Consider the following 18,292-nt stretch of genomic DNA (forward strand, 5'->3'; position numbering starts at 1 on the left):
CGCTCCCACTCGGCGGGTGCAGGGGGGAAGGGCGGCACCCGCCACGTGAGCGGGCTCGGGGAGCCCCCACCCGGAAGCGCATGGGAGGAGCCGGCGGCGCGGTCACGTGAGCGAGCAGCATGGCGGCGGGCGGTGAGTGCAGGCCCCGGGCCGGGGCCTTCCCCGCTGCCCCCCGGCCCGGCCCTGCCCGGCGGCTTCGGCTGGCGCGGGGGCGCCGGGTGGGCCCCGGGGGTCCGGGTGGGTCCCGGGGCTCCGCTCACGCCGGCTCCGGACGCTTCCCGTGGGCTGAAGCCCGGCCGCGGGGTGCGGCTGTGCTCGGCCCACGGCTCCGGGCGCCCCGTTCTCCCCCGCGGTGCGGCCCCCGACCCCCCTGACCCCCCCGCCCGCCTCCCCCTGCGCAGGAGCTTGACCGAGCGAGCCCCGCCGGAGCCTGCATGGGACCGGGCCACGCCGCCATGGTGACAGAGGAGGAGGTGGCCGCCGTCGGGCGGACGTTGGTGGACGCGGCCCAGCCCCTGCCCGCCCGCTTCCGGGCCCTCTTCACGCTGCGCAACCTCGGCGGCGACGCGGCCGTGGCCTGGATCGCTCGGGCCTTTGAGGACGGCTCCGCGCTGCTGAAGCACGAGCTGGCCTACTGCCTGGGCCAGATGCGGGCCGCGGTCGCCGTCCCGCTGCTGACACGCGTGCTGCAGGATGCCGGCCAGGAGCCCATGGTCAGGCACGAGGCCGGTACGGCAGTGGTGGGGCCTGGCCCGGTGTGGCTGTCGCGGCTGGGAAACCCCTGGGGCGTGTGACCACCGCGTCCTGTCCCTGGGCCGCAGCGGCTGGCCGAGCCTTCGCACCCTGCCACGGTGCGTGGCGCGGCTGTCGCAGTCGGGGCGAGGCTTGGCCGGAGGGCGCGGCAGGGTCCTCCTCGCGTAGACAGCTCGATCGCACCCTGCCGTGTCCTTCCCTCAGGTGAAGCGCTGGGTGCGATCGGGAGCCTTGAGGTGCTGGACGTCCTCAAGCGGCATTGCGAGGATCCCGTGGTGGAGGTGAGGCCCTGGGGGGGTCGGGTCCCCTGGGGCGCGGTGCTGCGGGTCCTGGGGGTGCGGTGGGGCTCTCCTGGGCAGCCCCGGCCGCGGACGGGGACACGGTGAGGGGCGTCTCGCTGCGTGCGGGTGCCCAGCTGCTGTCGGGCAGCCTTGGGCGCCTGCCCAGTGCTGTAGGATGCCATCGCGCAGCCCGGGCTGTGTCCCCGTCCCCGCAGGTGGCAGAGACGTGCCAGCTGGCAGTGAGGAGGCTGGAGTGGCTGCAGGAGCACAGGGACGAGCCGGGCGCCAGCCCCTACCACTCCATCGACCCCGCCCCGCCGGCCGAGGAGACGGACGTTGCCAAGCTCCGCGAGACCCTCCTGGACGAGTCCCGCACGCTGTTCGACCGCTACAGGGCCATGTTTGCCCTGCGAAACCTGGGGGGCCGCGACGCCGTGCTGGCGCTGGCGGACGGTAAGGGCCGGCGTGGGGCTGCCCGCCGTCTCCTCGCTGGGGGTCTGCGCTTGTCAAGCCCTCTGCAACGTTGGCTTGCAACCAGCCAGCCTGGCCTGGCGTCTGCTGGTATCTCCTGGCTCCCCTGTCCTGGAAAATCGGAGGCTGCCGACCTTGTCCCGTGGTTTGGGATAGCTCTGCAGAGGGGCGTGGGTGTCCTGAGTGGGGAAGGGGCAGAGCGTGGCCCGGGACCCATCTGGATGCGATCCCTGGCCCGAGGAAGCGGACGCGGCTCTCCAGCCATCCCGGCTGAGCCGAGGGCGTGCCGGCACCGGGAGACGAGGCGTGCGGGGGCCTGCGAGCCGTTCGGTCCCGCAGCACCGCGGGGCTGGAGGCGGTGGCTGTGCTGCCAGTCCGCCCCGAGCCCGTGGCAGCGCCAGCTCCCGGGGCAGGCGAGGGTGCCGGCAGCTCTGCCGGGAAGGCGGGTGCCGCTGCCGCAGCGCGCGGGCTCGGGGAGCAGGGTGGGACAGCCCTTCCCGCGGGTGGCTTGTCCCCTTCCCCGAAAGCCCCCGCCATGGGTCTGGAGCGGCTCTGACCCCCAGGCCAGCCTGCCCCTCGCTGCCCCCGGCGTTGGGCTCACTCTCGCCTCCTCCCCGCAGGGCTGCGCGCCGGCAGTGCGCTCCTCCGCCACGAGATCGGCTACGTGCTGGGCCAGATGCAGGATGAGGCCTGCGTGCCGCAGCTGACGGCCGCGCTGCGGAGCCGCACCGAGAGCCCCATGGTGCGTCACGAGTGCGCCGAGGCCCTGGGCTCCATCGCCCACCCCTCCTGCCTGGAGACCCTGCGCGCCTTCGCCCGCGACGAGGAGCGGGTGGTGCGGGAGAGCTGCGAGGTGGCCCTGGACATGTATGAGTACGAGCGCGGCGCCCAGTTCCAGTACGCCGACGGGCTCTGCAAGCTGCAGGCCCCTGCCTGAGCCCTGCCGGGGGGGGCACGGGCTGGGCGCGCCGCCTCCCACCCCCTCCAGCCACGCTTTCGTGGCGTGGAGCCGTGCCTCGCCACGGCGGAGGCGGAGGAGGAACTGGATTTGCTCTCTGGCACAATTACAGCTGCCTTCTCCCTCCAAATCCAGGCTGAGCTCCTACTTGTCCTCCCGCTCCCCCCTTTCCGGGATCTGCCCCTTTTTCCCTGCCAGGATCGGCGCTGCTCGCCCGCAGCCTGGCTCGGGGCTCGGAGCGGGTGGGCTCCGCTCGGCGCGTCGGAGCCTGTCGGGGCTCCGCAGGGCCTGGGGCTGCTGCCGCCAAGGCAGCTCGGTGTGGAGCGGCTCCACGTTCCCTGCCTGCGCATCGCTGGGGGCCGCGGGCTGCTTCCTCGCGTCGGCTGCAGCGGCGCGGTGCCTCGAAATTGCCCTGGGTGCTGGTGCCGAGCCGGGTCCCCGCTGGCCTCCGCAGCGAGGAGCCGCTGTGGGTTTGGCCTCTCGTGTCGGGGCAGGCCGGGGCCCCGCTCGTGGCAGCCCGTGCCCTGGGATGGGGGTTGTTTCGTGGCGAAGTTGGGAAGGTTTGGCTGCGCTTTCTGCGGGGAACGGCGCTGCCGTTAGGGCTGGCGGGGGGAGGCAGAGCCTGCCCGGACGTCCCCCCGCGCTTAACCAGGCTGGGGAGGGCTGAGGCCAGTGTCTGCTGCCAGCACCCAGCACCCAAACCCCCGGCAGCCCAGCGTGGGCTTGGGGCTGGCAGGGAACAGGGTGCTGGGGGGGGGGGGCTCCGATTTAGCCCTCGCCCGGGTGCGGGGTGCCCCCAGCGCCGTGGGGTCGGGGCCCAGTGGGGAGCCCCTGCCTGCTGGAAGGGAATCAGAGCAGTTGGTCAGCTTGGAAAAGATCTTTAAGATCATCGAGTCCAGCCGTGGTGGGAGGAGAGAGCACGGGGTGGGGTCCCCCATGGTGTGGGGTGACCCCCCCACCCCACAGCCCTAGCAGGCCTCGGGGGGAGGGCATGTGTCGCCCATGGGGTGCCCCCTGACCCCCGTGGTGCTGCCAGTGGGGTCCCACCGCGCCATCGAGATTGGTGTCCTGCAGCCGGGGCTTCTCCCCGAGCCGCTCCCGGCTCAACGCTCTTCGTCTCTCAGGCCGTGGCTGTGCCCAGCGCGGCGTCCCCGGGGCCTGGGGGTGCAGCTGGGGCGGGAGCCCCCGCCACGGCCCAGTCTGGCCCAGTTCAGGATGCCGTGGAAGGGGGGTTGATTGGAGGCGTGACCAGTTTGGGTGTCTGCACAGCCCGGAAGTCCGGCCGCGTGCTGTGGATGGGGATGACGACGGCGAGGAGGCCGCCGAGCCGCTGCTCCTCGGCGCTGGGTGGTTTCACGCCCGCGGCGGCTGCGGGGCTCCTCGCCCCCCTTCCCTCATCCTCCGGGCGATGGGCAGCACCCAGCCGGCACCCCCAAGCCTTGGCGTGTCTCTGCACCCCGCTTCCCCCCGCCGCGTTACCGCTGGAAGGCAGCTGCCGCTGCCGCCGCGACCTGGGCGCGCGGGCTTCGGGCTGCGGCGCGCTGCCGGCGCGTCCCAGCGTTTGTCCCCACGGATGGCCCCGGCTGCTCCGCTGTTCTCCCACCTCTCGCTCGGACTGGGCAGGGTTGGATCCAGACCTCCCCGCGCCAGCGCTCGCCTCCACTCCCCCAGACGCACAAACTGGAACGAAGCTGGCATTTTTGTGGCCGGGATCTGGCCACGGGCAACCTGGGTGCAGCAGAGCCGGGACGGGTGCCGGGGTGGAGGAGGGCCCGGGCGCCGAGCCCGGACTTGGCACCGAACCCTGCGGGCGCCTGCATCCCTCCCTGGCCAAGCCAACCTGCGAAGGCCTTGGGGGTTTTTTCACGGCTGCTGCTGCTCCGGGCCGAGCCCTGCACCCTCCTGGCACGGAGGGATCGCTGCCAGGCCTGGACCCTGCTCCTCGCCGGAGCCGCGACACTGGGCAGCGGCGTGCCGCACGCAGCCGCCAGCGCGCAGCTCTGCTCGCCCTGGGCTGCGGCTCTGCGGCCGGACTCTGTGGGGCAAAGGGGGCTCATGGGAGCACCCAGCCCTCTGCCCATCGCCTCCCAGCTCGGCAGGTGCCGGTGTCTCCCGCCATCTGCTCGGGGGATCCGGGGCCGCCGAGGGATTTAACCGAGCTCAGGGGAGGGAGGGGGAGGCCTGGGGGTGCCCCTGCTCCCCCCTGCCTTTGGGGTTCCCCAGCTGCAGACGCTTCCCTGTCCACCCAGGAGTTCCCTGTGGTGCTGCCAGAGGGGCGGATTTTGGGGTCCCGGAGCCATGTCGGGGCGTGCCGGTCACCCCCGGGCTGGGCCCACCGGGGCTGTGCCGGGATTAGCCGCCGCTAAGCTCCTTCTGTGGGCGCTCTGTCCTTGGCGGCAGCGGGTGAGCGGCTCCCTGTCGCGCGGAGGGCGAGCGGCGCTGCCACCGGGCGCGGGGACCCCGCCGTCCCCTCCCCGAGGGTGCTGGTGGCCCCCGATGCCACGGCTCCCCTGCGGCCCCCCGCGCGGCAGAGGCTTCGGTGGCCGGGGGCTGGGGTGCGGGGGCAGCGGGCGATGGCCCTGCCGGGGGACCCCCTGCTCCCCAGCGCCGGGGGGGTGGCGTGGGGGTCGCGGCGCTTGCTGCAGGCCCCTCCCGAGGAGGATGGGGTGCTGTACGTGGACTACAAGCCCCCCGCCCTGGACAGCATCCGCCTGCCGCGCTACGTCCTCTACCTGGTGATGGCGGCCACGCTGGTGCTGGCGGTGGCGTACGCCATCGTCGGCCACCTCATCAAGGACCTGGTGCACGACTTCGCCGGTGAGCGCTGCCCGGCGCGGGGCTCCGGATGGGGCTGGGCGGGGGGCAAGGGGGTCCCCAGGGCCGGGGCCGGGCTGCTGACGGCTCCGTCTCTGCCCCCGCAGACTGGGCGTTCGGGCCCAAGCCGGAGGAGGAGAAGGCGGTGATGGCCGAGGGGACGGCGCTGGAGGTGGCGTGGCCGGAGGAGGACGGGGAGCTGGCAGCGGGGAGGCCGGAGGGCGAAGGCGCCGGCACCCTGCCCGGCATGGCCGTCCCGCTGGGGCTGCTGACCCCCGCCCCGCGCAGCTCCATCTCCTTCGCCCACTCCCCCAAGAAGACGTTCTTCTAGGGCCAGGGGACCCCCGTGCCACCGCGGGACCCCCCAGCCCTGCCCGGCCCTCGGGTCCCAGCACGGCCCCCGGCTCGGTGCTGGCACGCGGCCCCCCGCGCCTGCCTGGGCGCTGCCATCGCCGCCCCCCAATAAAGCAGCGTCCCCCAGCCCCGGGCGCTCGCCCCTCGGCCAGGCGCGGGCGCGGGGGGGTGGCAGCGTCCCTCGAGCTGTGTCAGGCGTGGGCGTGCGGGGAGGGACACGCGAGGGCACGTGTGTGGACACACGGGGGTGGGTAAAGGTTGGGGGTGCGAACCCTGGCGTGGGGGGGCTGCGGCACCCCGGGCGTGGGAACAGACGCACGTGGGCGCGGGGGGCACGGGGAAACATGGCCGCAGGCGCCTGCGGGGAGGCTGACGTCAGCGGGGCTGTGACGCGCGGGGACGGACGGATGGACGGATGGACGGACGGACGGAGAGCTGCGCGCTGAGGCGGGGTTTCACCCGCCTCCCCCCCCCCATGCCCCGTCGCTGCCAGGCCGTGCCCCCTCCCACACCCACAGCTGCCCCCGAAGCCAGTCCTGGGGGACAGAGCTCTCGGGAGGGGGCACTGGGGATGGCGGCCGCATCAGGCAGACCCCCGCCCCCTGCCTTCCGCCCAGGCTGGGGGGGACACCCCCAGCCCCGTCCCCCTGTCCCCAGGCTCCGTCGCCCCTCGGGGAGTCACCGCCGGCAGGGTGGCCCTGCCGAAGCCCAGGGTGGATCCCCGTGGCGCCGCCACCATCCCGTGCCTCAGTTTCCCCAGTGCCCCGGCGGGTGGGGGCTGTGGGGCGTGCAGAACGCTGTTAACGTTCAGCTCTTCGCGGCACCCGGGCACGCCCTGGGCACGTGGTGGGGTCCCGCTGGCACCGGCCGTCGGGTGGGGTGGGGGAGGGGCCTGGCACACTGCCCACCCCTCCCTGTGCTGCCGTGTCCGGGGCGCTGGGACCGCGGCCAGAATCTGCCCCGGCCCTGGGGCGGGGGGAGGCTGGGATGGGGCAGCAGGCGGGGTGGGCACTGCTCCGCACAGCTGCCCAGCCGTCTGTCCTTCCTCCCACCCGTCCGTCCGTCCGTCCATCCGTCCGTCCGTCCGTCCCTCTCTCCTCCCGCCCACCCTCCCGTCTGTCCCTCCAAGCACCCACGCACCCACCCACCCGTCCGTCTGTCCCTCCCAGCCCTCCCCACCCCCCCCGGGGGGGGTCACAGCAGCAGGGTCCCCCCGCCCCAGGCGATGCCCGCCGGGCGCTGGGGCAGAGGTGCCACCTCCCAGGGCTGCGGGAGCCGCGTTGCCCTGGCGCTTGGTGGCCCTTGTCCTCCGGAGCCCAACTGCAGCCGCCCGTCGGCCCCGGGGGCAGAGGACGCGCCCGCACGCAGCCCGGCAGCCGCGTGGCACAGGAGCCCAGCGCGGGGTGCCCAGCGCCCGCCAGCCTGCGCCCAGACATGCCGAGGGTCCCGCAGCCCCTCTCGCTCCTGGTCCTGCTCGTCCTCGCCACCACGGCCCGGGGACAGGCCGGTAGGTGCCCCCGTGGCCCCCCGCACCTTCCCGGTAGGACCAGTCTGCCCCAGTGCCCCGGTAGCAACCAACTGGGGGCAGAGAGGAAAGATCTGGGGGCACTTGCCTGCTGTCCCCAGCGTCCCCCCCGTGCCAGGTGCCCCCACGCTCTCCTGGGGACGGGTTGGCTGTGCCTGGGGTGGCTTCCACAGCACCCGAGGGACGGTGGGGAGGGGGTGGCTGTGAAGGCCTGCTGATGTCCCCTGGTGTCCCCTGGTGCTGGGCTCGGCACAGTGGGGACCCTGTGCCACGGGGTGGGGCTCCCCTGAAGCCATCCCCACGCTTGTTCCCATCTCTGTCCCCATCCTTGTCCCCATCCCCACCCCGTCTCCATCCCTGCCCCCATCTTCATCCCATCCCCATCCTGCCCTCATCCCATCCCTGCCCCATCCTCATCCCATCCCTGTCCCCATCCCTGTCCCTGTCCCTGTCCCCGTTTCCCTGCGGTGCAGGCACCAGCCCCAAGGTCCTGCAGCCCTGGCTCGTCGGCCTCACGGCCATCGTCGTCTTCCTCTTCATCGTCTTCGTGCTCCTGCTCGCCAACCGGCTCTGGCAGATCAGGATGGGCAGGTGACCGGCGCGGAGGGGTCGCACCAGCACCCGCCTCGGCTTGCGGGTCCGGCTGTGCCCGAGGCCGGGCGCAAGGTGCTGCGGGGTGGGGACGGGGCCGTCCCCGGGCACCGCTCAGCGCTCCTCTCCCTCGCAGGAAGCAGGGCCGGCTCCAGGAGACCCCGGGCGCTGACAGGTACCACGGCCCGCGGCGCCCACCGCTCCCGCCTCGGTTCCCCTGGGGACGGCCCGCGGGCTGCCGGGGCCATGCATGGCTTGGTGATGCCGCGTGTGGTCCATCGTGCCATCCATGGCTTGGAGGTGCCATGTGTGGTGTGACGGTGCTGCGCATGGTCCATCGTGCCACACACGGCTTGGTAACACCATGCATGGTCCATCGTGCCATCCGTGGCTTGGAGGTGCCATGTGCAGTGTGATGGTGCCATCTGTGGTCCATCATGCCATCCATGGCTCGGTGGTGCCGCATGGGGTGTGGCGTGCTGCACGTGGTCCATTGTGCCATGCATGGCTTGGTGGTGCCATGTTTGGTGTGGCGGTGCCGCACGTGCTCCATCATGTCATGCATGGCTTGGAGGTGCCACATGTGGTGTGGCAGTGCCATGCGTGGTCCGTCACGCCATCCACAGCTCAGCGGTGCCACCCATGACTCGGTGGTGCCGTCCACGGCTCGGCGGTGCCGCGTGGGGCCCAGCGCACCCTTGGCCCGGCCGAAGGCGGCGGTGACAGCCGTGGTGCGCGGGCCAGGGTGCGCGGCGCGGGGGGCCGTGCCCGGCTCACACCTCTCCCCCCGGCAGCCTGGAGCACGCCGGCCACGCCAACCCGGCGGCCGAGTGGGACAGCGACCGGGAGAGCGACAGCGAGGAGCAGGGCAAGACCACGGCGCTGTGAGGTGGTGGCTGTCCCCTGCCCGCCCGCTGCCAGCCCTGGGACCCCCGGGCGGGCACCGCGCCCTCAGCCCATCCGCGGGGCGCGATCTGTGATGGATTTTGCCCGCAGCGAGGGTCCCCTCCTGTACCCCAACACCCCAGTAAATGTCCCAGCCTGCCCTAGTGTCATGCGTCTGGTGTCACCGTGCTGGGGACGGGGCTGTCCCGCGGCCCCCGGGTGCGGGGACACCCCTGGGTGCCACCAGGGCAGGGACAATGGCGGGGTCGCGGCGTGCGATGGGCCGCGGGGCCTCAGCGACCTGGGGGACGGCGTCCGGCCCTGCCGCTGCCCCCCGACCCCGGTGTCCTCCCCATGGCGGGGGTTCTGGGGGAGCAGGGTCAGTCCTGTCCCCCCCGGCCGGCCCGCGCAGCTCTGGGGATGGGGACACTGCGGGGGGCCAGCGATGTCACACGTGTGAGGGCGACGATGTCACCCAGGCGAGGCCACGACGTCACGTGCGTGCGGTGCCGATGTCACACGGCCGAGGCCTCGACGCAGCGGAGGCGGCCGACGCGTGCGTCCCCCGTGAGCCCGCGGCTGCCCCCCGGTGTGCCTCTCCCCACGGGTCCCCCGGTGCTGCCCCCCCACCCCGGGCCGGGGGCACCCACTGCCCGCAGCAGCTCTGCTCCAGTGCCCCCAGTGCCCCCCAGTCCCCCCCGGCCGTGCCTCAGTTTCCCCGGCAGCGAAGGACGGGCGGAGGCAGGCTGGAGTTGAAGCATAGCTTGTTAATTTTTTATACATTTTTTTTTTTGTCTTTTTTTTCTTTTCTTTTTTAAATTTTTTTTAGTGTGTGTGTGTCAGTTTTTTGTTTTTTTTTTTTTTTTTTTTCTTCTTTTTTGTCTCTTTTTCTCTTTTTTGCATAGGGGAGGGGGGGAACCACCAAAAAAAAAAACCCAACAGAAAAAAAAACCCAAAACAAAACAAAAGAACCGAAAAAAAAAAAAAGCCCCCCCCGCCCCCCCGGTCCGTAGCCCGGGCAGTGGCTGCAGGAGGCTGCGTACAGCGGGATAATCGCGATAGCGGGCGGACCAGGGGGCGAGCGGGGGGGGGGGGCACGGCCGGGGGTCGCCCCGGCTCGCGGCCCCGGTGCGTCACGGCTGTGGGAAGCGGGAGCACCCGGCGGGGGGGCTGGGGTGAGGGGGGGACACCGGAGGGGCTGCCCCCCCCGCGGCCCCTCTGGGGGGCTTTGGCCGCTCTTTGCCCGGAGGGGGGGGTGGGGTGTCCCGTGTCGCCCCCCACCCCCCCGCCCCCCCCGTCCACCTCCGCTCCCGCAGACATCGCGCGGGGCACCCGCGGCGGGTGGGGGGGGGGGGTCACGGGTGCCATCGGGGGACACACACACACCCAGGGGTGCTGCTGCGGGGGCGGGGGGCCCCCAGGGGTGCCGTTGCGGGGGGGGGGGGGACACAGAAAGCAACAATTCCAAACTCAGTACAAAAAAACCCCACCCGAGCAGAAAGAACGGAGCCACCGAGCAACGAGACGTACACCCAGAGACAGGGCTCATATATATATATTTTTATATATATATATCCTTTGCGGTTTAAAGTACCTTAACTGCGCGCGGGCCCCCCCGCAGCCCCCCGCAGCCCGTGCCGTGCGGGGGATCCGGATCCGTGCGGGATTGGGACCCCCCCGGCCGCAGCCAGACCCCGGGGGGGGGCCGCAGGGCAGCGAACCCCGCGGGAGCCCCGGGCGCGGTGATTGTCCAGAGGCCCCCCCGAGCCCCCCCGGAGCATCCCCAGGGATGCCCCCCCCCCCCTTCCCCCCCCCCGCTTTGCGGCCACCGAGCCCGAAGCCGCGGGGGGGGGGGGTGTTCATAAAAAAGAAGGGAGAACGATTAAGAACCAAAAATAAAAAGAATAAACATTAGTGGTCGGCCCCCCGGCCCCGGAGCCCCCCCGCCCCGGTGCCCCCCCCCCGGGGCAGTTTGCATATTCCCTTTGGGCAGAGCGGGGGGCGCGGGGGTCGGGGGCGCAGTGCAAAGACCCCGGGGCGGGGGGGTGGGCGGTGGAGGGGCCCGGACCCCCAGGGGAAGCCCCCGACCCCCCCCCCGCTGTCCCCTCCGGGCGGGGGGGGCGTCGAGCTGAGTCTTTTTTGCCTTGTTTTTAACAATGGTTTAAGGTGCTTTTCTTGCCGAGGGCGGGTTCTGGGGGGGCTGCGGGCCCCGGGGGGGGGGGGGGAGGAGGCAGCAAAGGGAGGGGGGGGTGCACCCACCCAGCCCGGTCGGTGCCCCCGCGGGGCCGGGGCTGCCGGGGGAGGGGGCCCAGGCCCGAGGGGCGCCAGCGCCCCTCGCCCCCCCGCGCCCCCCCCGCCGCCGCTCACCGCCGAGAAACGCTGTTTGAAATCCGCTTTTCGTTCCCGTTTTGCCCGGAGCGGCTCCTCCTCCGGCCTCAAAGCCCTCTCAAACCCTTTTTCTTTTTTTCTCTTTTTTCCCCCAATTTTCTCTCCTTTTTTTTCCCCGCTCTCTTCGTGCAGCCGCCCCCCCGCCCCCCCCGCCTTGCATTGCCCTTGCAGAGATCAATCCTGCGCCTTGCATAAAGGGGAGTCTCCCCGGGATGAGCCCCCCCCCGCCGCCCCGTGGGACCCCCCCAAACCGCGCCGGGGGGCGAGACACCCCCCCCCCCAATACTTTCGGACACCAAAAAAAATTTTTAAAAAATTAAAAAATCCCGTTGGACGACGACGTTTCCTCCTCGCGCAGCGCGGGCCCCCCCCCCCCCCCCCCCAATCGGTGTCACGACCGCGTCGGTGCTCAGCCGGGAGGGGCCGCGGGGGGGGGGCTCTCGGCCGGCAGGACCCTTGGGTTTTAAGGCAAAGTCTGGATTTTTGGGGGGTGTCGGGACCCCGGAGATGAAGCCGAGGGGGACGGCGGTGGGGAGGGGGCTGCGACCCCCCCCCCCCGACAGCGGCCCTGGGCGGGGGGCACAGCTACATTCACACGGTCCCACTCCTGTCACGACAGCAGCTGGGCTCAGCCCCCCCCGGCCCTGCGCCCCCCCGAGAGCCAGTGAAACACGGGGGGGGTCCCCCAAGGGCTGGGGGGGGATGCTGTGGCCCCCCCCGTCAGGGGGTCAGCCATGGGGGTCTCCAGCCCCGTCCTTCCCGCGGGGACCCCGACCACATCCTCGTCCACCCTGCTGTGCCCGGACGCCTGGGTCCCCCCGAGCACTGGCGGGGGGCTCTGACCTGGGGGGTGGTCTCTGACCCGGGGAGGTGTCTCTGACCTGGGGGGGGTCTCTGACCCGGGGAGGGGGGGTCTCTGACCCGGAGGGGGAGTCTCTGACCCGGGGGGAGGGGGTCCCTGCCGCCTCCCCCCTCACTGCCTTTGGTTGCTGCAAGCAGAAAAACAAAAGAACCCCCCCAAAAGGGAAGGAAAATACCCCCCCCCCGCCCCGAGAGGCACAGCCAGGGGGTCGCCGCCCCCCCCGGCCCCCCCGGCCCCCCCGAGCGGCTATTGCATATTCCGGTGCGTTGGCGCAGAGGGTGCAGCGGTGACCAACTGGAAGACGTTTCCGAGGGAGAAAATCGGTTAAAAAACAATAATAACAATAATAATAATAATAATAATAATACGAGAGAGAAAAGGGACTTTTTTCCGGCCGCGCAGAAGCCATGCAGGGGGCGGGGGGGGGCGGCCGCCGCGGCCCCCCCGGCCCCCCGGGTGCGGGACCCCCGCGCTGCCCGGGGCCAAGGCACATCATGTGGTAGAAAACTTCGTGCAAATTAGGAAAACATGGCATATTTTTTTTTTCTTCTTGCGGTTTTTTTCCTTTTTACGGCTTTTTTTTTTTCCTTTTCTAGAGATTTTTTTGTTTGTTTTTTTTTGGTTTTTTTTCTCGTCTTTTTTTTTTTTATCTCTCTTGCTGAGGGGAAGGGAGAGCCGGTTACTACAGTCGGCCATGCACAGCGTCAGCAGCGCGGCTGGGCGAGCCAGGTCACCAGACCCTGTCGAAGCACCATGCACTTTATTTGTCTTTAGTTTTTTTTTGTCTTTTTCTTTTTTTTTTCTTTATGTGTTTCTTTTCTCAGGTCTTAAAAAAAAAACAGGTTTCCCTCTCCGCCAAGCGCTTTTTTGTTGGGTTTTTTTATTCTTTTTTTTTTTTTTTTGTGGGTTTTTCTCCTTTTCTTGTCCTTTATATTTTTTTTTTTTCCGTGGGTTTTGCTCCTTTTCATGTCATTTTAGTTTTTTTTTTCCGTGTTTTTTTTTTCTCCTTTTCTTGTCCTTTATATTTTTTTCCATGGGTTTTGCTCCTTTTCTCATCCATTTATTTTTTTTTTCCGTGGGTTTTTCTCCTTTGATTTGCCTTTATATTTTTTTTTTCCGTGGGTTTTGCTCCTTTTCTCGGCCTTTTAATTTTTTTGTTTTCCGTGAGTTTTCCTCCTTTTCTTGGCCTTTTTGATTATTTTCTGTCCCTGGGCTCCCCTGCGTCAGCCCTTTCCCCGGCGGGCAGGATCGGGCCCCGCTGCCCCGTCCCGGGGGGGGGGGGGGGCGGGGGGGTCGGTGGGACGCGGGAGGCGGTGCCGGTGGTCCCGGGGGGCTCTGGGTGCCGGGGAGGGGGGGGGCGGCGGTGGTCCCCCGCTCCCGGACGTCCCGCAGCGGCTGCTCCCCGTCGTCACCCGTGGGGGGTCCCCTGGGGCGGGGGTCCCGGGGGGGGGGGCCACGCGTGGGACCAGTCTCCTCCGTGGCTGCCGGCGTCTCGCTGGGGCCGCCGGGTGCCTTCGTCCCCCCGCCCTCCTCCTCCTCCTCCTCCTCCCGGCCGCCGCTGGGCCCCCCCCTAAGGCACTGCCACGTCCCGCGGCCCCGGCCGCGCCGCGATCGCGGGGGACGGGGCTGCCCGGGGGGCTCCCCCCGCCGGGGGTCCTGGGGGGGGCCGGGCCCCCTCCCCGCCGCGGTTCAGGCACTTGTGCGGGGCCGGGGGGGCCGGGCCGCTCCGCGGGCGCCTTCTCTCCATCCTTTTGCATCCAAAAAAAAAAACCCCAAAAAACCCCAAACCAGCCGCCCCGGCAAGCCAGTGCCGGGGGCTCCTCTTCCTCTCCTCCTCCTCCTCCTCTTCCTCCTCCTTTTTTGTGATTTCTTTTTTTCTTTTCTTCTTTTTTTTTTTCTTTTTGACGATTCCCTCTTAAAAAGTGCATTTCCTACAAAATGTGCAACACGAGCGCACCCCCCTCTCGCCACCCACCCGGCCACAGGCACGCAGAGCCCCCCCGCGCCGCCCCCCCCGGCCCCGCGGGACCCCGGCGCGGGGACACGCGGGGGGACACACGGGGGGACACGGGGGCCGCGGCACAGTGGGGCGAGGACGGCATCGCAGTGGGACGGCGAGCGGCACCGTGGCCCGACGGCGGCAACCCGGGTGCCCACGCGGGAATCGGGGTGCCACCGGGGCGGCGGTGGCAGCGTCCCCACGCCGTGTCCCCACGAGAATTGGGGTGCCACCGGGGCGGCGGTGGCAGCGTCCCCACACCGTGTCCCCGCAGGAATCGGGGTGCCACCGGGGCAGCGGTGTCAGCGTCCCCGCGCCATGTCCCCGCAGGAATCGGGGTGCCACCGGGGCGGCAGTGGCAGCGTCCCCACACCGTGTCCCCGCAGGAATCGGGGTGCCACCGGGGCGGCAGTGGCAGCGTCCCCGCGCCGTGTTCCCGCAGGAATCGGGGTGCCACCGGGGCGGCAGTGGCAGCGTCCCCGCGCCGTGTTCCCGCAGGAATCGGGGTGCCACCGGGGCGGTGGTGGCAGCGTCCCCACACTGTGTCCCTGCGGGAATCAGGGTGACACCGCCGCTGCGCCCGTCTCCAGCCGTGCCCAGGCGGGTGCCATGGCCCAGGCCCCCGCTCCTGTGACACCCGCTTGTGCCAAGCTGAGCCGGCCACCGCGTCACCGCGTCACCCACAGCTCGGCGTCGCCCATCCCCAAGGCGCAGTCGTGGCACGGCGCAGCGCGTCGCCCCGACGTTGGGGACCGGCGGCAGGAGGAGGTGTCCCCCCTGTCCCCCCACCCCGCCGCGCCCCACCTGGGCCCCGGGGCCCCCCCAGAGTCTGCGTGGGGCCGGGGGGTGGCAGGGTGGGGGGGGGGGGTTTGATCTTTTCTACTCACGTAGAGGCAAGAACGGGAGAGTCCGGAGCTGTTTGCATATCCAAGCGCCGGCAGGGCCCTGGCGCCGCAGCCCCGCTGCCGCTCCGGGAGGCATCGCCAGCACGAGTTGTGTCAGGTCTCAGCGCGGCGCTGGCCGACAGGGCAAATAATAGTGTTTTTTTTTTTTCTTATTTTCCTGTTTCTTTGTTTTATGGCGGGTCGCCGGGGTGGGGGGAAAATCCTCTTGGGATGGGTTGTTTGGTGGTTTTTTTTTTTTTCATTTTTAAAAAAGTTTGACCCTTTTCTTTCTTCCTTTCCCTCGCGCTTTCCTTCAGGTGTGGGTTTTGCTTGTCGTCGTCGTCGTCGTCGTCGTCGTCAGCGTCGTGAGTCCGCGCTCTCCGTCGTCACCGCAAGGCTGGGCCTGGTGCTCGGGAACGGGGATTTTCCTCTGGGGGTGCCTAAAGCAGAGGAGAAGGGAGGCGAAGGGGCGGCACGGCGGCGGTTATCCCAGGTACCAGGACTGCCGGGAGAGAAGAGAGAGCCCGGCGTTAGTGCTCTGCGCCCGCAGCCCCTCTGTCCCCTCGGCGTGTCCCCCCCGCCCGGCTCGCCTGGCCGCCCCGCTCGGCGCTGGCGTCCCCACTCCTGCGCTGAGTTTGTCAGTGCTCCGCGGCGGCGTCCCCCGTGTGCCCCTCGCTGGCCGAGCCCTCCACACCTCCGTGGCGAAGGCGACGCTCCCCAGCGAAGCGTCCCGCTCGGGGACGAGCAGGGGGGTGGCAAGGCCGGGGACCCTGCAGGGTGGCCCCCTGCCACCCTCCCTTTGTCTTCCCCCCCCCCAGCCCCAAGTTCAAGTTCGTCCCCGATTACCTCATGTCTGGTTTCCGTTGGCAACGAGACAGCTGGGGCCGCCGCTTCCCTTAACCCTTCCCCGCCCCGCCACCCCTGACCCGAGCGCAGCGGGGCTCAGCCACCCCTCCCGGGGACGGGGGACCCCACGGCGTGGCCCCCGCGCCTCACTGTCCCCCCGCAGAGCATCCTGCTCCCGCAGCGTCACCGGACACGGGCGCAGAGGGACGGGGACCCTGGGGTGCTGGGGCTGTGAGTGGCCACGACCCCCCCCCGGGGACCAGGTGGTGCAGGGACCCCAGCACCCCACTCCCGGCGCTGCCCAGGTCTCCCCGTTAGGGACCCAAAGGCCTCGGGGTGCCCACCCCACTGCGCGCTGCCCACCTGCAGAACGGGGGACACGGAGGCGGGGCGGGGGGCTGCGGTCAGAGCCAGGCCCCCAGCGCTGGCCCCCTGCGACGGCACGGCACCCTTGGGTGTCCCAGCTGCTGGTCCCACCCTGGCACGGCGCAGCACAGCACCCTTGGGAGCGCCACGGCACGGCTCAGCGCCCCGAGTTCTCGCCCGCAGCGGGCGCAGCACCCCGCGGTGCCCCTGGCACGGCGACATCCACGCGCCCGTCCCGCGGCCCCCGCACTGCCGTCACCCACCGGTCCCGGAGCTGCCCCTGCCCCAGCCGCTGAGGCCGGCCAACTCGCGTCACAAGTGAGGCAGGGCGCTGGCACCCCTGCCCTGGCCCCGCGGCACTGCCCACGGCGCTGGCACCGGCTCGCGAACGACCGGATAAAATCCGCCGCGGACCAACGCAAAGCCCCTGGAAAGGCGCACGCTACGTCACAGGCGGGCGAGAGCAGGGTGCCCGTGCCCACCCGGAGCGGGACCCCCTTGTTCGGGGACGCTGCGGGCACCCAGGCAGCCCGGCTGTGGGGGGACAGCCAGAGCCTGGCAGGGGGAGGGCAACGGGCCAGGCACGGGCACGGCAGTGACCTCCCTCTGCCCTGGGGACCCTTGGTGGCCCTGAGCCACCAGCAGTGCCCGCGGCCCTGGCACGAGGCGCCAGGTGGAGATGTCCACAGAGGTGATGCCAAGGCAGCGATGCCATGGTGGCAGTGCCCATGGTGGCAATGCCAAGGCAGTGATGCCCACAGCAGGAACACCTGCAGTGCCAGTGCCAGGGCAGCGATGCCATGGTGGCAATGCCCATGGTGGCGATGGCCATGGTGGCAATGCCTACAGTGGCGATGCCAGGGCACCAATGCCATGGTAGCAGTGCCCACGGCGGCGATGCCAAGGCAGCGATGCCATGGAGGCAATGCCCGCAGTGGCAGTGCCAGGGCAGCGATGCCATGGTGGCGATGCCCACGGTGGCGATGCCAAGGCAGCGATGCCACTGCAGCAGTGCCACGGCAGCGATGCTGCGGCGGGGATGCCCGTGTCAGCAACACCACGGCAGCGACGCTGACGACGGCGACGCTTGCAATGGCCACGCCCATGGTGGCGATGCCCATGGCACTGATGCCACAGTGCTGACGCCCATCGCGCCGACGGCCACGGCGGCAGTGCCCACAGCGGCAGCACCGCGGCAGCGATGCCGCGGCGGGGATGCCGGTCTCAGCGACGCCACGGCAGCGACACCCACGCCGGCGATGCCCGCGGCGGTGCCATGGCGGCGGTGCCCGGGGCGAGGGCAGGAGGGTCCCCCCAGCAGCGTCCCCGCTCTCACCTGTGCCTGATAGATACTCCCAGGGTCCCTTGGTCCTAATCCCACGAAGGAACGGTTCGCAGGGGGCGTGCCTGGTGCAGAGTAGGCTGGGGAACAAACGAGAGCTCGTTAACGGGGCTGCCGGTGGCACCGCCATCGTCCCCCCCGGGGCCAAGCCGTGCCCCCGCTCACTGGCACTGCCGGGATGGGCGTCCCGGGCACCCGCAGCGACGTCGCTGGCTGCGCCCCGGCGGCAGGCGAGCGGAGCCCAGGGACGCCGAGCCCGGGCGGTGCTGCCCATGGCTGCCGCAGCGGCGTCGGGGTGACGGCGGGCGGGGGGCGAGACGTCCGGGGTGCAGGCGCAGACGGGTGCTCCCCTGACGCGCCGGCGCTGCGGCTGCCCGAGCAGAGCGGCCGCGGGGTGACTGCGACGGGAGCCACCGGCCCCGCTCGGCCACGGCCCCCGTTGCCACCTCCAGTCCCGGCTGGGGTCCAGCAGCGGGACCCCCGGCCCCACGGAGCCCCCAGCCCCACGGCTCGGCCCCGCCGGCGGCAGGGCGCTGCTGGGGGGCACGGGGGGTCGCAGCCAGCAGGCCTTTGGGGACAGCCGGTGTCCCCCGTCCCCACGGCCCTGCCACCAGCCAGGCCACGCCACCTGAGCTCTCCCCTCCAGACGGACCCTCCAGGTGCCGTTTCTCCAGGCCACGTCACCTCGGCACCCGCCGGCCGGCACCCAGCAGCGCCCGGACCCGGGACGGTGCCCGCGGGCAGGGCTCAGCGCGGGGGGACGCAGCGGCCTCTCGGGGTGTCCCGCGGGCGCGGCGGGATGGGGACGGGGACGGGGACAGGGACAAGCCCCTCGCGGCACGCGGTGATGGCACAGCGTCCCACCACCGCCACACGCAGCCCAGTGCCAGCCCGGGGGGGACACCAGCACCTCCCCTCTGCGGCCCCGGGGCCCAGCGCCCCAAAGTCCTCCTGGCCAAGGCACGAAAGCCCC

General features: G+C 70.7%; 3 protein-coding genes across 5 annotated transcripts in view; 2 read left to right on the forward strand and 1 right to left on the reverse strand.

Annotated features, from left to right (window-relative positions):
* Nucleotides 1–8: 8 nt before the first annotated feature.
* On the forward strand, nucleotides 9–2,593 carry DOHH (deoxyhypusine hydroxylase). Its single transcript, XM_075444124.1, has 5 exons — nucleotides 9–132; nucleotides 402–729; nucleotides 958–1,034; nucleotides 1,250–1,487; nucleotides 2,126–2,593. Exons 2-5 carry the CDS (start codon nucleotides 435–437, stop codon nucleotides 2,440–2,442), a joined length of 927 nt encoding a protein of 308 aa, XP_075300239.1. The 5' UTR covers nucleotides 9–132; nucleotides 402–434; the 3' UTR covers nucleotides 2,443–2,593.
* Nucleotides 2,594–5,975: 3,382 nt separating this feature from the next.
* On the forward strand, nucleotides 5,976–8,713 carry LOC142364512 (small integral membrane protein 24-like). The gene is made up of 6 exons (XM_075444117.1): nucleotides 5,976–6,017; nucleotides 6,443–6,505; nucleotides 6,958–7,138; nucleotides 7,630–7,747; nucleotides 7,884–7,922; nucleotides 8,542–8,713. The coding sequence occupies exons 1-6, from the start codon at nucleotides 5,976–5,978 to the stop codon at nucleotides 8,633–8,635; spliced, it is 537 nt and encodes a 178-aa protein (XP_075300232.1). The 3' UTR covers nucleotides 8,636–8,713.
* A 3,938-nt stretch (nucleotides 8,714–12,651) lies between these two features.
* Nucleotides 12,652–18,292, reverse strand: part of NFIC (nuclear factor I C) — a 38,156-nt gene continuing 32,515 nt past the window's right edge. For 2 of the 3 annotated variants that reach the window (XM_075443958.1, XM_075443959.1), the window contains 2 exons: nucleotides 17,314–17,399; nucleotides 12,652–15,267 (listed from right to left, as the gene is read on the reverse strand). In XM_075443958.1, the coding sequence (XP_075300073.1) occupies nucleotides 15,250–15,267; nucleotides 17,314–17,399 (104 nt within the window). In that variant the 3' untranslated portion in view covers nucleotides 12,652–15,249. The remainder of the gene's footprint in view (nucleotides 15,268–17,313; nucleotides 17,400–18,292) is intronic. The other variant, XM_075443960.1, reaches the window with a different exon arrangement.

Source organism: Opisthocomus hoazin, chromosome 27, assembly GCF_030867145.1.
Source record: "Opisthocomus hoazin isolate bOpiHoa1 chromosome 27, bOpiHoa1.hap1, whole genome shotgun sequence".
Lineage (NCBI taxonomy): Eukaryota > Metazoa > Chordata > Aves > Opisthocomiformes > Opisthocomidae > Opisthocomus > Opisthocomus hoazin.

What these genes read in the sequence shown, in the direction of transcription:
- DOHH (XM_075444124.1), top strand. Translation starts at nt 435, where the DNA reads ATGGGACCGGGCCACGCCGCCATGGTGACAGAGGAGGAGGTGGCCGCC. An exon ending in CATGGTCAGGCACGAGGCCG is followed by an intron (nt 730 to 957) that starts GTACGGCAGTGG and finishes TCCTTCCCTCAG; the next exon opens with GTGAAGCGCTGGGTGCGATC. An exon ending in GCGAGGATCCCGTGGTGGAG is followed by an intron (nt 1,035 to 1,249) that starts GTGAGGCCCTGG and finishes CCGTCCCCGCAG; the next exon opens with GTGGCAGAGACGTGCCAGCT.
- LOC142364512 (XM_075444117.1), top strand. Translation starts at nt 5,976, where the DNA reads ATGGCCGCAGGCGCCTGCGGGGAGGCTGACGTCAGCGGGGCT. An exon ending in AGGCTGACGTCAGCGGGGCT is followed by an intron (nt 6,018 to 6,442) that starts GTGACGCGCGGG and finishes GTTAACGTTCAG; the next exon opens with CTCTTCGCGGCACCCGGGCA. An exon ending in GAGACCCCGGGCGCTGACAG is followed by an intron (nt 7,923 to 8,541) that starts GTACCACGGCCC and finishes TCCCCCCGGCAG; the next exon opens with CCTGGAGCACGCCGGCCACG.